The sequence below is a fragment of the Emericellopsis atlantica genome, assembly GCF_019669845.1.
Source record: "Emericellopsis atlantica unplaced genomic scaffold F5Z01scaffold_4, whole genome shotgun sequence".
Classification (NCBI taxonomy): domain Eukaryota; kingdom Fungi; phylum Ascomycota; class Sordariomycetes; order Hypocreales; family Bionectriaceae; genus Emericellopsis; species Emericellopsis atlantica.
In genome coordinates this window covers 20,116-34,868 of record NW_025764706.1, presented here as the reverse complement: position 1 = coordinate 34,868, position 14,753 = coordinate 20,116, and the positions used below count along the sequence as shown (strand labels likewise).

General features: G+C 55.1%; 4 protein-coding genes across 4 annotated transcripts; 3 read left to right on the top strand and 1 right to left on the bottom strand.

The window, feature by feature from the left end:
• Positions 1-120: 120 nt before the first annotated feature.
• On the top strand, positions 121-3,954 carry F5Z01DRAFT_381480 (uncharacterized protein). Its single transcript, XM_046259420.1, has 2 exons — positions 121-1,820; positions 1,879-3,954. Exons 1-2 carry the CDS (start codon positions 311-313, stop codon positions 3,867-3,869), a joined length of 3,501 nt encoding a protein of 1,166 aa, XP_046121262.1. The 5' UTR covers positions 121-310; the 3' UTR covers positions 3,870-3,954.
• A 1,007-nt stretch (positions 3,955-4,961) lies between these two features.
• F5Z01DRAFT_616595 (Sodium/calcium exchanger protein-domain-containing protein) lies at positions 4,962-6,511 on the top strand (the record flags this gene model as incomplete). The annotated part of the gene is made up of 4 exons (XM_046260923.1): positions 4,962-5,217; positions 5,301-5,439; positions 5,498-5,704; positions 5,794-6,511. 4 exons carry the CDS (start codon positions 4,962-4,964, stop codon positions 6,509-6,511), a joined length of 1,320 nt encoding a protein of 439 aa, XP_046121261.1.
• A 113-nt stretch (positions 6,512-6,624) lies between these two features.
• F5Z01DRAFT_670944 (uncharacterized protein) lies at positions 6,625-9,345 on the bottom strand (the record flags this gene model as incomplete). The annotated part of the gene is made up of 2 exons (XM_046264637.1): positions 6,625-7,535; positions 7,593-9,345. The coding sequence occupies 2 exons, from the start codon at positions 9,343-9,345 to the stop codon at positions 6,625-6,627; spliced, it is 2,664 nt and encodes an 887-aa protein (XP_046121260.1).
• A 1,552-nt stretch (positions 9,346-10,897) lies between these two features.
• On the top strand, positions 10,898-14,521 carry F5Z01DRAFT_616428 (armadillo-type protein; the record flags this gene model as incomplete). The annotated part of the gene is made up of 5 exons (XM_046260914.1): positions 10,898-10,916; positions 10,967-11,011; positions 11,064-13,391; positions 13,441-14,361; positions 14,418-14,521. The coding sequence occupies 5 exons, from the start codon at positions 10,898-10,900 to the stop codon at positions 14,519-14,521; spliced, it is 3,417 nt and encodes a 1,138-aa protein (XP_046121259.1).
• Between the last annotated feature and the right edge of the window lie 232 nt (positions 14,522-14,753).

Genomic DNA, 14,753 nt, shown 5'->3' with positions numbered 1-14,753 from the left:
TACTACGATAGTCAGAAGACACATAGCTCACTCTACCACGTCGTATGTTTTATGCACCATGATCCGTTTTGACGGGTACTTAATGCAGGCCCTTGGTCTTGATGCGCTCCTCCTGGTGAGAAAAGGGGCGTTGGTGACGTAGAGGACACACGTGACTTGGCGCCAGTTCCGCGACAAAGATCTGAGGTCGACGCCGTCGCCACAACACCCTACACACAAGCGGACACTGAGCTGCCCCTTGGCGACTGCGCTGCTCAATTCAAGCATCATCTTCCTCACCATGACCTGAGAACGCATCACAGCCGCGACTATGCCTGCGATAGCCGCTCCAGCAGGGACTGAAGACACCCGTGCCAAGCGGCCCCCAGCGAAGCGCAAGAGAGCTGCCGATGAGGATGATACTCCTGCGCCGGAGGGCGAAACGGTAGACGATGGCGCTGAAAAGCCCAAAGCCAAGGGTCGGCGTGCCGGTGCCAAGGGCAAGAAGGCGACTTTGCAGAAGGAAAGCAGCACAGTGGTGGACTGCCTCATAGACTGGCCACAGAGCTTCAAGGCACTAGAGCAAACGCACCGAGCGCTGAATCTTGTGTATACATTTTGTTGTACGAGGCGACATCTGGCGACGACATTTGAGACCATCAGACCGACGGTGGAAACGCACATCAAGAAGACGTTGACGGTGGAGACGGTGGCGTCCATCGTCGCCCTCCGGCCAGAGGGAATCAAGTTTGCCTATGTCGATGAGCTCATGCTCGAGCTGGATGTCAAGGCCTCGGAGAGGGATAACACCTTCAAGACGGGAAAGTCTTTCCGATCCCAGGCTCCGGCTCTGGATGCGTCCGTGGGCGGCTGGACTGGCAAAGACACATTCAGACGGACGAGCCCTGATCCCGAAGATCCACCCAAGAGCCGGGAGGTCCTCTACTTTGAGTTTATAGATGGCGACCTCAAGCGTCAGGTGCAGGACCGTAAGAGCGGCGAGCCTACGAAGCCAAATCGCAAGTTGAGAGAGGAAGATCTCAAGATGCCTGTGTACAGCCAGAAGCAGATGACCCAGCTCATTGAGAGGCGCAACACAAGGTTCAAGAGCGCAGTCAACGCTTTCCTGAACAAGTGTGTCGAAGAGAAAGTTGACCCGGAGATGGTGCTGGCGCAGAAGACGAAAGCGCATATCCCTGAGCCTTCGCCGCCGGAGGAAGATGAGGATTTGCACGCACCCAGCACGTTGCCCGAGATTATTCCAAAGGAGCGCAAGAGCATTCCTGAGATTGTGCAGGAGCTGAAGGAGAGCTCGTGGTACACGGGGCAGATCGTGCCAGATGGACATCGAGTGTTCGAGGCCCAGGAGCCAGTCTACGGAGACTTGGACTTTCTCCTGAGTCAGGACCTTGTCAACGCGCTCTACAATGCCAAGGGTATCACCCGATTCTTCGCCCACCAAGCGGAGGCACTGAATGGGCTTCACGATGGTCAGAACGTGGTGGTCTCGACGTCAACGAGTTCGGGCAAATCGCTGATCTATCAGTTACCAATCATCTACGCTCTCGAGCGTGACTTTAGTTCACGAGCCATGTACATCTTTCCCACCAAGGCACTGGCGCAGGACCAGAAGAGGAGTCTGAAGGAGATGATGTCCTACATGCCCGGGATGGAGGAGGTCCTGGTGGAAACCTTTGACGGAGATACGCCCTTTACGATGCGGAACGAAATTCGCGAGAGTGCGAGGATCATATTCACAAATCCGGACATGCTGCACATTACGATTCTTCCACAAGAGGATAGATGGAGAACATTTCTCAAGAACTTGAAGTATGTTGTTGGTAAGTGTTCTTCGACTCCTCCCAGCATAAGGCGGGATTGTGCTGACCTGCCTGATAGTGGACGAGCTCCATTACTACAATGGGCAAATGGGCTCCCATATGGCCTTTATCATGCGACGGCTGAGACGGGTCTGTGCTGCCGTCGGTAATCGCAAGGTCAAGTTCATCTCGTGCTCTGCCACCGTTGCCAACCCGAAAGATCACTTCAAGACCATTTTCGGTATCGACAATGTCCGGCTCATCGACTTTGACGGGTCGCCCTCGGGACGCAAGGAGTTCTTGTGCTGGAACACGCCCTACAAAGACCCTGGCGATCCCGCAAGTGGCCGAGGCAGTGCCAAGTTTGAGTGTGCTCGGTTGTTCTGCTCGCTCATGTTGAGAGGCGTGCGCATCATCGCCTTTTGCCGGGTTCGTCACCAGTGCGAGAAGTTGGTCAACGCCATCAAGCAAGAGCTAGAGTCAATGGGCCGTCCAGAGACTATCAATCTAGTCATGGGCTACCGTGGCGGCTACACGCCGCATGACCGCCGACGCATTGAGAGCGAGATGTTTGAGGGCAAGCTGCTGGGAATCGTTGCAACCACAGCCCTGGAACTTGGTATCGACATTGGGTCGTTGGACTGCGTGATGACATGGGGTTTCCCCTACACCATTGCCAACTTGCGCCAACAAAGCGGACGTGCCGGGCGGAGGAACAAGGACTCCTTATCGATCCTGGTGGGCGATTCGTTCCCTACAGACCAGCATTACATGCAAAATCCTGATGAGCTGTTCACAAAAGCGAACTGCGCATTGCAGGTTGATCTGGACAATCTCCTGGTTCGAGAAGGCCACATTCAGTGCGCTGCGTACGAGATGCCCATTCGGCCTGAGGAGGATGCCAAGTACTTTGGGGAGGACTTGCCCCAAGTATGTGAAGATAGACTCCTCCTGGACGAGACCGGCTACTATCACTGTCACGACCGCTTTCGACCCATGCCGTCCAAGTTTGTTGCTATCCGCGACACGGAGGATGACCACTTTGCCATCATCGACATTACAAATGGACGCAACATTGTTCTCGAGGAGCTTGAGGCCTCGAGAGCTCACTTTACCATCTACGACGGTGCCATATTCCTCCATCAGGGTAACACGTACCTTGTCCGAGATTTCCAGCCTGAGAAACACATGGCCAAGGTGGAAAAGGTCAAGGTGGAATGGACAACGGTGCAGCGTGATTATACAGACATTGATCCCACCGAGACGGAGGCGCTCCGCAAGATTACCGATTCACGGTCGATGGCCTACTACGGCACAATCAAGATCCAGCAGAACGTGTTTGGGTTCTTCAAGGTGGACAAACAGAACCGCGTCCTGGACGCCGTGCACGTCGACAACCCACCCGTCATTCGGTTCAGCAAGGGGATGTGGGTGGACATACCAAAGGTCGCCTTGGAGATTCTACAGGAGCGACGACTGCACTCGGCTGCGGCGATTCATGCGGCCGAGCACGCCATCATGAGCTTGGTGCCCAACTTTGTCATCAGCATGCCGAGCGATGTGCGGACCGAGTGCAAGTTTGCGGCCAAGGAGTTTGCGCAAAAGGACAGCCAGCGCAAGCGACCGGCGCGACTGACGTTCTACGACGCCAAGGGGGGCGCGGGGGGCTCTGGTATCAACACAAAGGCGTTTGAGCACATTGATCAGCTCCTACGGGACGCGCTCAAGAGGGTCGAGGGCTGCCACTGCGAGAGAGGCTGCGTCGAGTGCGTGGCCTCGGAGCTGTGCAAGCACTCCAACGAGGTGATGAGCAAGGCGGGCAGCGCAGTGGTCCTCAAGGCTCTGCTGAACATGAAGATCAACGTGGAGGATCTGCCCATGGGGCCAGAGGACGAGAGCCCCCTGGGGTTCGAGACGGTTGTTGCAGCGCAGCCAGTGCCCTTTAGGGATGCGCGTCTGTCGGCGCAAGACGGTGGTGAGTCTGTGGTCAAGGCAGAGCCACAGGAGGAGGACGTGACCATGGGTGGTTTCGATAGATGGTCTGGTATTGGGGAGCCTCCCATGCGATGAGCAGACCTTGCGATGCCGTATTCTAGATTTTCGATCACGTCGACATGCAGCTAGCAGGCTTGAGTAGCTAGCTCATCAACAAGTTGCATCGCCTGCTTGTTCTCATCAATCGATCCAGACCGGGTCGTGGGATCGCCAGCCGGGAATGACGTCAGAGGCTCAGCGCCGGCATGTGGGAGCCGGACGCGCACCTGGAGCTGAGCGACATCCATCCCTTGGTCGTCACTCTTGAGCGCGATGTTTGCTGTCAGTTATCCACTGCTGTCGTTCCCTGGCCATCTGGGGAAATGCAAGTTCAAATCCCTGCTGTCACTATATCGCCGTGTCTGCCTGAGCTGCCCTCACTCGAAGCTCGTACTCACGATCAGTCGTGTTGTCGAACCAGATACTGGAGCTATTTAACGTTAACTACTTTATTAGCACTCGAGCCGCTCGTGGGCTCAATGCCGTTCAAGCTTGTTTGGATGAGACCCTTGCAACGGTCCGTGCAGGTCGCGTAACCAATCCTCTCCCACTCTCCAGCCTCCCTCGACCATTCCACCGGCAATACGGCACCGAATATGTCGAGCAAGCTGTCCGCGTTTGATTGTTTCACCAATGGCCACTAATAATTACGGTCTCAAACCTACGGTCAAGGGTCAAAACCGGCAAGGCCCTCCCGCAAGAAGAGTGACGATGATGCTGGCGCTCCATAGCTGGCGTATTGGAACCCCAACCCAATCGAGTATTATGCATCCTGCGATGCTGTTGATCCTAGTCTTGTCTCTTGATACTCATTCTTTAACATCATCCTCACTCTACCATCACATCTTCTTCAAGCTGGAACCTCTTCGTCTCTCTACGCCAAGTACGTCGCCAAGCACAACATCAGGGGAATAGTAGCAGCGCCGGCGGCCTCCAGGATATTGATCTCCTATTCTGCGCAAGCAGAGAAGAACAAAAGACAACATTCAATATTCGCGTAGAAGCGAATTGGAAGGCCAACCTAATCACTCTGGCATCATGACGCCCCCTTCTCCTCCTCAACAGACCAAGAGGCATTCCCGTCCACGCAGCCGCGACGAGCGTCGCTCTCATTACAGCGGCAGCATCATGGGTGATGATCAACATCGACAACAGCAGCAGCAGCAAGAGCTTCCCGCCCCAACGACCTACGATCGCTTCCTCAAACGGCACCAGAATACAAATGAAAAACAGTCCCGACTGGCCTTGAACCCGGAGGGCGAAAGCGGGCGACGAGGCTTCCATCCCGGCCACTTCTTCCGCATCAACTTTAGGTCGACCAGTCGAGCCAGCACTCTCTGCAATATTCTGTGGCCATTTGTGCCTGCGGCGCTGGCTGTGCGATGTGAGTTGTCTCACCTCTTTTTCTGTCCAATTTTGAGATAGCAAAGACAATTTCAGAAGTCTTGTACTGACGGGGGCGGGCAGATACCATGGAGGAGCGACACATTCTCATCTTCACGCTGGCGTATATCGCCATGGTTCCGTGCGCCAATCTCATTGGCTTTGCTGGGCAGGAACTGGCGCAGAAGCTGCCGCGTGTCATTGGCATGTTGACCGAGATTACGTGCGTATCAGACATATCCCGCTTGTACATTGGAGAGCGAAACTGACGCCCTGTCTAGCTTGGGCTCCGTGGTCGAGATTGTGCTGTTCATCGTCCTGCTGTCCAAGGATTACTTTAGCGTCATCAAGGCTGCTATCCTCGGTTCCATACTCGCCACGATGCTGCTGTGTCTCGGATTCTGCTTCTTTGTTGGTGGTGTCGGCCGTACTGAGCAGACGTTTGGCGGAACCATCAGCGAGAACGGTCATGGCCTTCTCTTCCTAGCGTAAGTTCTCCATCGTATTTCGCGTGACAGACATACATGTCCCGGCCAAAGACATTTACAAAAGCCCGGTTACTGACAAAGATACGTAGGGGCGTCTCACTCGCCGTGCCTACCGTCTTTGGCCAGGGCATCTTCGAGGCCAACCTCAGCAACGTCGAGCTCGATGATCGCACCCTCCAGATCTCCCGCATCATCTCCGTCCTCCTCATCATCGCCTATGCCGCCTACCTCTTCTTCACTGTGACCACCCACCACGGCCTCTACGACGCCCAATTCGCCTACGACGAGCACCGCGACGCCGACAAGCACGAGGACGCGCAAAAGGCCAAGCTCACCATGACCGAATGCATCATCTCTCTCCTCATCGCCATCCCGCTCGTCGCCATCATCGCCATCACCCTCGTGCTGCAGATCGAGCACGTCATCGAGGTCTCCAACGTGAGCGACGCCTTTATGGGCCTCATCCTCGTGCCCCTCGTCGAGAAGTTTGCCGAGCACCTGACCGCCATTGACGAGGCGTTCGACAACCAGATGAACCTCGCGCTGTCGCATGTCCTGGGGGCCACGATTCAGACCACGTTGTTCAATGCACCGCTGACGGTGGTCGTTGCCTGGGGCCTGGGCAAACAGATGGATCTCAACTTTGACATTTTCAACCTCGTCATGCTGATCTTGTCTATTCTTACTGTCGGGAGGTTCCTGCAGGACGGTAAGAGCAATTATCTCGAGGGGCTGTTGCTGGTCTTGCTGTACATTGCCGTTGCTGTGTCGGCTTGGTACTACCCCAATCCGACGGAAGGGCACTGAGCAGTTGATGTTCGGATTTGGTATGTACGAGTGGTGTCGGGGTGGTATGTTTGTAGCGATCTTTTGAACTGAACATTTGATTATCGGCTATCCAAGATGCGGTCGTAGTGTCCCTAGAAGAACAGCAAATTGTCCTCGCTCCAGCCCATTCCCAGAAACACCTCCTTGACCGTTTGCTCCATGGGTTTCGGCCCACAGACAAGGACCATCTCGTCTCCGATCCCAGATTTGTAGGGTGCGCCGACCTCTTCTGAGAAAAAGGCCTTGTCCATTCTGCCTCTCCTCCCGGCCCACGCGAGACTAGGCTTTGAAAGCGTGTGGATGAGCTGGTAGCGCGCCGGGTGCAGCTTGGCTAGTTCGTCCAATTCTACTTTGCACAGAATATCTGTCTCCTCCCGGTTGCCATTCAACAGGAGACACTTTGTCTCGTCCTTGGGATCCTTCAGGACTGCCGTCAGAACCTGGAAGATGGGGGTGATACCCGATCCACCGCAGACCATGATGAACCGACGAATATGCCTCGTCTGCCCGGAAACACTGACTCGGCCCTGACCGAGATACTCAAATTTCCCAACAGGGCCTTTAAAGTCCACAAAGTGCCCGGTGGGGATGGCATCGAGGGCCTGTGTCATCCTGCCACCCTGGCGGTCAGGCGTATCGTAGTATACTTTGATAAGTATCCTTAGGAGGCCCTTCTCGTCGGCTTCCGATAGCGGTGTGTACGCCCTTATAATGGCCTCGCGAGTCGCGGGATCACGTAGTCGCACCATGAGATGTTGGCCCGTCGGCAAACCAATTTTCTGTGCTTCGTGGTCTAGACGAAAGGTGAAGATGAATGAATCGGGGGACACTCTGTCCTTGGACTCGAGAATGGCTTTTGTCCAGCACTTGGGCTGGAGGAAGACGGCGCGGTTGGCGTCAGGCTGTTGTTCTTCTTCACCACCAGTGGTCAGGGCTTTGAGAGAAGCAGGGTCGAGCGTGCCAATGTGGTAGTCGGGCATCATGGCTTTGGCGTTCTCACTATCTGCAGATACATGTTAGCCATGTCTTCATCTATCGGTAAACACAGGGCAGCACGCACGGATAGTGACGAATTCTTCGGTGGCGTCCTGGGCAGCGGCAGCTGTGATGGACGTTGCGCCACCGGGGTGTCCCTCCAAAAAGGAGGTTCCATCGTACACCTCGCCATTGACAACGAACCACGGCTCCTTTTCGCTCGCATGAGCTTGCAGCTCTTCAAGGGTAATGGTACGCTTGACCTTGTCGTTTGTCATGCAGATGTCTTTCGCTGGCTCCGATTCGACCACAACGGTCTCGTCTTCACCAGTCATCCTTTCACCCCAGAAGCCATTGCTCAAATCGCCGCCGTTCTTCTTCACTCTCTCCATCCAGCCACCCGGCATGAGGGCCGGTTGTGTTGGATGCTCGAAGCGCAACGAGTGGTTCTCCTTTTGTATCACAACGCGAAACCAAGGATTGTTCATCATACCCAGCACAGACCAGTACATGTCCCTCGGCTGCACCATCATGCCCTCGTCCATTGCGCGAACCATGATGTCGTCAGCAGAACAAAGATCGTCCAGTGGAATGTCCAGGGACCAGAAACACCAACAGAAGCATGTTTCACGCCACCACATGTCCACGCGCCCGCCGTAGAGAGTGTCACCATCGGGCGCGGCGCGATAGTCGTCTTCTGGGTAGTATATGTTCGCGAGGCGCCATGATTTGCCCTTGTCGAGAGTGACCTCCATCCTGGTGATCCGCTTGCCGCCGCCGCCATATGCGTAGCCCCTGACGTTGTAGCTCGTATTCTCGCCCGTTGTTGGTATCTTCTCTCCATGTGCTGGGTAGCAGATTGCGCTGTTCGAGTTGAGGTCGTAAATGGCGTACTTTTCATCCTTCCAGACATCAGGCAGGTTGGCGCTGGCTTCCGGTGTGACCATGGTCGGTAGCACGCGGTTGTCGTAGATGTGATACCAGTTATCACTCGGTTCGGCTGTAACAATAATCTTCTTGAGCCACTTGACACTTCGACCGCCGATTTGCCCAGGCACAACGATGCGAATGGGCTTCCCGTGGTCCGGATGGAGCTTCTCGCCGTTCATCTTGTGCGCCACCAAAACCCCCTTATTCGGGTCCATACACCAGTTGAGCTTCAAAGAGGTGCCGTAGTATCCGTTGGGGAGTTTGTCCGCGCCCTCAAAGCAGACGTGCCTCGCTCCCCGTCGAGGTCTGGCGCGAGCGAGCAGGTCACCGATGGGCACGCCTGTCCACAACGCGGTGGACAAGCCCGCTGCTCCCCAGGAAAAGCCCTTGGACTTCCGAACCATATTCTGCTCCTTTCGCCGGTTGCCAGCGCAGACAAGTGTGATAGGATACGTGACTTGCTCATGATCGGCCAACAGGTCCCTTACGCTCATCGTGATGGGGTTATCAACCATGCCCTCAACGGTAAACTCCCAGTCCAGCATGTCCTCATCTGCACAACGAGGGACAGGCCCATGGTTGCGAACGTAATGGAGATCTTCATTGGTGAGAAAGCCTTGGTCGTAAAGGTCGCTCAGCGGTGGCTCGACATTAAAGGGATGGACACCCGTAAGGCGAATCAGCCGAGGATCTCGCTCAACATGACTGTCGGGCGTCTTCAGGTCCTCCTTCAGCACGCTTTTCTTGCTGGACGAAGGTGGTAGAGGATATACTTTCGCCAGCTCGGACGAAGACGAGTCAGCCGTGTCAACCAGGTGTTCTTCTCTCGCGGACGTGTCGGGACTGCCCGATCTCGAATGCTTTGCGGTAGAAGGTGGACTTGGGGGATACGTGACGTGGGTAGACATCTTTGGCGTTCCCATCGTGGGTCAAGTCTTTCTACAGCAACCGTGTTCAAAATGTATGTATGAACAGGCTGCTAGATCTTTGCTAGGTCTGGCCAGGTTCAAGAACACCAGGAGTGTGAATAAAACATTGAAAGCAGTGAACCCCAGGAGATCGATCGTGTGCTTCCGCTTACAACACATGTACGCCTCAAGCGACTTCCGTATGGCGCCCCCATCTCTCCCCATTTGGACGTCACATATCATACGATACCGCATCGCCTGTGTCCGAAGAGACTTGGATCCGCGAATCTGACAACGTCTTTCACCCGGGGAACTCCAGGTCTAATAGCGAGGAGATGCAACATCTGCCAGAGTGGATGTCGCATGGGCGTCTTATCGAGTTCATCGCATTGGAGCTGGTTGGGAGGATAGGTCGCGAGATAAGACACGGCGAATCAAGACGCGGTGCCCGCCCTGATAAGCTGGTTGCCGCGACACGGACGCCGGAGATGCACTTTTCTCATGGAACTCCCTACCTACTGCAGCCTCCTTCTGCCTGGTCCTTCCCCACGGATATGCGCGAAGAGCTGCATTTCTTGTTGTTGCTGAGGTTGTGGGTTTTGCGAAGAGCTCAATGGACGTTGATGTGTATTGGAGGTCTTGTGGTTGTGAAGGCTCGCTTGCTACAATCACGGATTTTGTCGTAGATGGGCGGCAGTTGTAATTTGATTGTTAACCCCCTCAATCAACACCTTGAGATCCTGCACAACATAACGAGATCTTCCACACAATCGTGAATTCCTGAAGAATCAAATCTCTTATTCACTGTTGACTTCTACTGACAGTTGCACGGCATGTTACACAATGTGGCATGTTTCCGCACTCTGATACAGGGTAGGTACATTCACGCCTGAGCCGCAGATCTGAGCTAAGACGGATCCGGCCACCCCGCGGTTTTGCCGCACTGAGGACTTCTTGGCCTTAACTTTGGCGGGACAGTGGGTGACAAAAAGAAGCCAGCTATCCCAGGCACAAGGTCGTATCCTATCTGTGCAACCTGCTATCTCACGCTGACCTCAATTGCACGATACCAAGAAGATTCACAAATCAGAAATACAAGGTACTGAGTTTGCGGACAGTGCAAACTCATAGCCCTCGCAAACACTGTCCCATGGTCGTTCTCAACATTGAGTCATGGTACGTACCGGTTGGGCGACATAAATCCACCGCAACGCACACCCCTGCAAGATCCAGTCGCACCTGCTAACTGAGCTTAGGGAACTTTCCATCGTCATTCTCGAAAACCGTCACCTTGTGCGGCATGAACCACCAAAAACCGAATTTCATCGACCATAGCTCACCATCACATTCCCCGAAAAGACAGCCTGTCAACAGCCCGTCTCGAGCCCGAGCCCAGCGCCAGTGAGACTCGATCTGAGCCAAGAGGCATGCGGCCCACCGTATCTAGCACGAATGATAACCAGACATCTGACGCCGTCAACATACGACCGACGCTGTGTCGCTTCCTGTTGCCCTGACGAAATCGCCGCAGCAACAGGGACTCCAGACCAGCATGGACCGCGCCAGGAAGCGTACATAACCCGATGATCTTGGGCGTTGCAGCAGGCTAACGAAAAGACAGGCGAACTGCGCAGCCTTAATGAACGCGCATGGAATGGCGAGCAGGGTGCGACCAACATGGCGATGCGTTTCGACCCTTGACTGACTTCAAACTTCAGATCTGTTCGCCGTCAACAAGGCTCTCGACTCGTCCCTCAAGAAGAACACCGCCTTCATCAAGCGACTCCGAACTGCCGTAACCCCCGCGACCCTCGCGACTTTTTTGCAAGAGATTCGAACACTCAGCCTGCACAAGTACCTATCCGAAATCATTTCGGCATGCTACGAGGGCCTCTGCAAGCTCAAGTCGCCTGGTGAGGTGGACGCTGGCGTGGAAATCGTCAGTGCCCTCCACCAGCGCTTTGGGCCTGGCGAGTTTACTGAGTACTTGGCATGGCTTCTTGGCAAGGGCATGGCCACGCCAGACAAGAGCTTCCTCAAGTCTCTGCCGCAGGAGACTCGCGAGAAGGAAGAGAAGGAGCGGATTGGCCGCCAACGCGCGCTTCTAAGGGTCGTCACTGAACTCTGGCTCGCAGGGGTTCTTCGGACCCTTGACGATGCCGCCAAGCCCGATGACGCCACGAAAGCTGTGGCCGGAAAGACAACCGAGATCAAGTCTCGTGGAGGAGCTAAGCAGAACGATGGAGCTGTCGAGCCGTTTCCTTTGGAAGTTCTCAAGGATCTACTTGGCCATGACCGCGAGCACGTCAACCTCCCGCTGCTGGTCATCTTTGTCAAGGCTTTCAGCTGGGATATTCTTGGGACCAAGCCTGCTGGCGCTGATGGAAGGAAGACGGTAGAGGAGGACGGTGTGGCAAACGCGGCCCAGGATGTCAGCGGGGACGCGTCCCCTGTCGATGCTGGGGACGAAGCTGATCAGCCCTTCACACCGCCCGAGCTTCGAGAGCGATTCAGGAACGTTCTGAAGAAGTACTTTGAAGACGTCAAGGCGCATGTCGTTCGTGATCAAAAGTCAGTGCACTCTCAGGCACGTCGCAATGCGGAAGCGTACGTCAAGTCAGGCGAGGTCTTTGAAGACCGCCAGTCCACCTACGAGAAGCAGGTCAAGAGTCAAGAGCGCCTCGTGGCCAATGCCCAGGCTGTTGCAGACGCGATTGGGGCAGAGATGCCGGACCTCAAAGTGTCTGACGACTCAATGGCCGCTACGAACAGCTCCATTGGCCTCGTCAAGACCGGCGATTATCTCTCCAGTGATGGCGCAGGAATTTGGGAAGATGAAGACGAGAGGCGCTTCTACGAGAATCTCGTGGATCTGAAGGGCAAGGTCCCTGCCATGCTCCTCGAAGACGGCAAAAAGAAGAAGCCCGACTCGGAAGAGCAGGTTGGAAAGAAGATTGAAGCAAGCGACACGGCCGAGGACCCAAAGCCAGATGCCTCTGAGGACCAGTCGACAGCCATTGCCAACAAGACGATCGGCGCACAGGTGGATGCCCTGCTGACACGCTTGCCAGAGCTTACCAACAAGGATACCATCGACGAATTGGCCATTGACTTCTGCTTCCTCAACTCCAAGGCTTCCAGAAACCGACTAGTCAAGGCTTTGACCGAGGTGCCCAAGGGACGTACTGATCTACTACCGAACTGGGGTCGTCTCGTTGCCACGCTCGGACGGTACATGCCGGACATTCCCAAAGGCCTCGTTGATTACCTCGACGCCGAATTCCGCAGCTTGCAGCGCCGAAAGGAGAAGGATTTCCTCGGTCAAGTCCGCCTCAGCAACATTCGCTATCTTGCCGAGCTGACCAAGTTCGGTATCGTGCCGGAGCACGTTGTCTTCCACTGTCTGAAAGTCAGCCTGGACGACTTCTCCCGCATGAACATTGAGATTCTGTGCAACCTTATCGAAAACTGCGGTCGCTACCTGCTTCGCAACCCGGAGACGTCGCCTCGGATGGCCAGCTTCCTGGAGACACTGCAGCGCAAGAAGTCAGCCCACCACCTGGGCCAGCCCGAGCGCATGCTCATCGAGAACGCCGTGTACTATGTTGATCCGCCAGAACGGCCGGCCGTGGTTCACAAGGAACGTACACCGATGGATACATTTATTCGCAAGTTGATCTACATGGATATGACGAAGCGCAACTATAGCAAGATTTTGAAGCAGATACGAAGGTTGCACTGGGAGGAGCCTGAGGTGGTGCATATCTTGGAGAAGGTCTTTTCCAAACCCGGCAAGATGAAGTATGGCAACATTCATCTGCTCAGCATCCTCCTCGGCGCGCTGTACCGATACCACCCAGACTTTGTCGTCAAGGTCATTGATAACGTTATTGAGTCCATCACCTTTGGGCTCGAGCAAAACGACTTCCGCTTCTCCCAGCGCCGAATTGCCGAGGTGAAGTATCTCGGCGAGCTGTACAATTACCGCATGCTGGAACATCCAGTCATCTTCGATGCCATGTACAAGATCTTGACATTTGGCCATGGTAAGGATTTCCATTATCGCACTTGTTGAAGCACGCTGACTAGTCGTAGGAGGAGCACCCATGCCAGGGCGTTTCAACTACCTCGACCCGCCTGATGATTTCTTCCGCATTCGTCTGATCACAACCATACTCGAGACTTGTGGCATGTTCTTCAACCGAGGTGCAGCAGGCAAGAAGCTCGACTATTTCCTGTCGTTCTTCCAGTACTATGTCTTCACCAAAGTCTCGATGCCACTGGACATTGAGTTCAGCGTCCAGGACGTGTTTGCTTTAACACGTCCGCAATGGAAGCTCGCTGCCAATTTGGAGGATGCCGCCCAGGCCTTCCAGCTGGCCGTTGCTCAAGACCAGAAGGCGTCTGGTGTCGAGAAGGCCGCTGAGCCTGAACCAGATGAAGCCAGCAGCGGCGAGTCATCCGACGACGGGATCGACGAGCTGGACCTGGAGGGCGAGGCTGATGACGATAGTGGCAGTGAAGAAGAGGAGATTGAGGATGCTGAAGAGGACTCTGGTAAGGAGAGCAGTGTCGAGGACGATGACGACATGCCCATGTCTCGTCAGCAACCGGAGGTGGACTCGGAGGACGAGGCCGAATTCGAGCGCGAGTATGCCAAGATGATGTCAGAAAGCCTCGAGTCCCGCAAGTTTGAGCGGAAGCAGCTCTTTGACGTGCCTCTACCCGTCCGGGCCAAGAGTCGCGAAACGTCTGGGCTTTCGGCACCTGGCGAGGCTGCACAAGAGCCTACCCCAGCACAAGCATCAGCCGCGGAGCACCCGCCGATCAACAAGATGGCTTTTGCCCTGCTCACGAAGAAGGGCAACCGACAACAGACCAAGACGATCGAGCTGCCTTCCGATTCTACCTTTGCGATTGCTATGAAGAATCAGCAGCAGGCGGAGAAGGAAGAGCAGCAGCGGATCAAGAGCTTGGTCTTGAACTATGATCTGAATCAAAGTGATGACCCTGACTGTAGGTATCATCCCACCTCGGGGAAGATGGCAGACTGACAAGAGGTGTAGCTCAAGACGACCGGGAAAGGCCGTCGACCTTCCACCATAATCGTGTGGAGCGTCCAAAGGACCGTGGACAGAGGGTTCGCAAGTTACAACTGAGCGACGTTGACTGGTAGAGTCTGTCAACACGTTGAGATGTCTTGTTCACGAGGCACTTCTGTTATCTCGGGCATCACAATCCTCAATAGAGGTAAGAGTGGTCACTATGACCGTTCTGACGCCCGATGCGCCACTCGCGATCCAGCTGTCGGAGCAGATTCCGCACCGAGGTCGCTTGAGGCGGACCACTGGGCGCCTCCGAGCATGACCTGTGCAGCAACAGATGGGACCAGCTACCTAGCCAGGGCT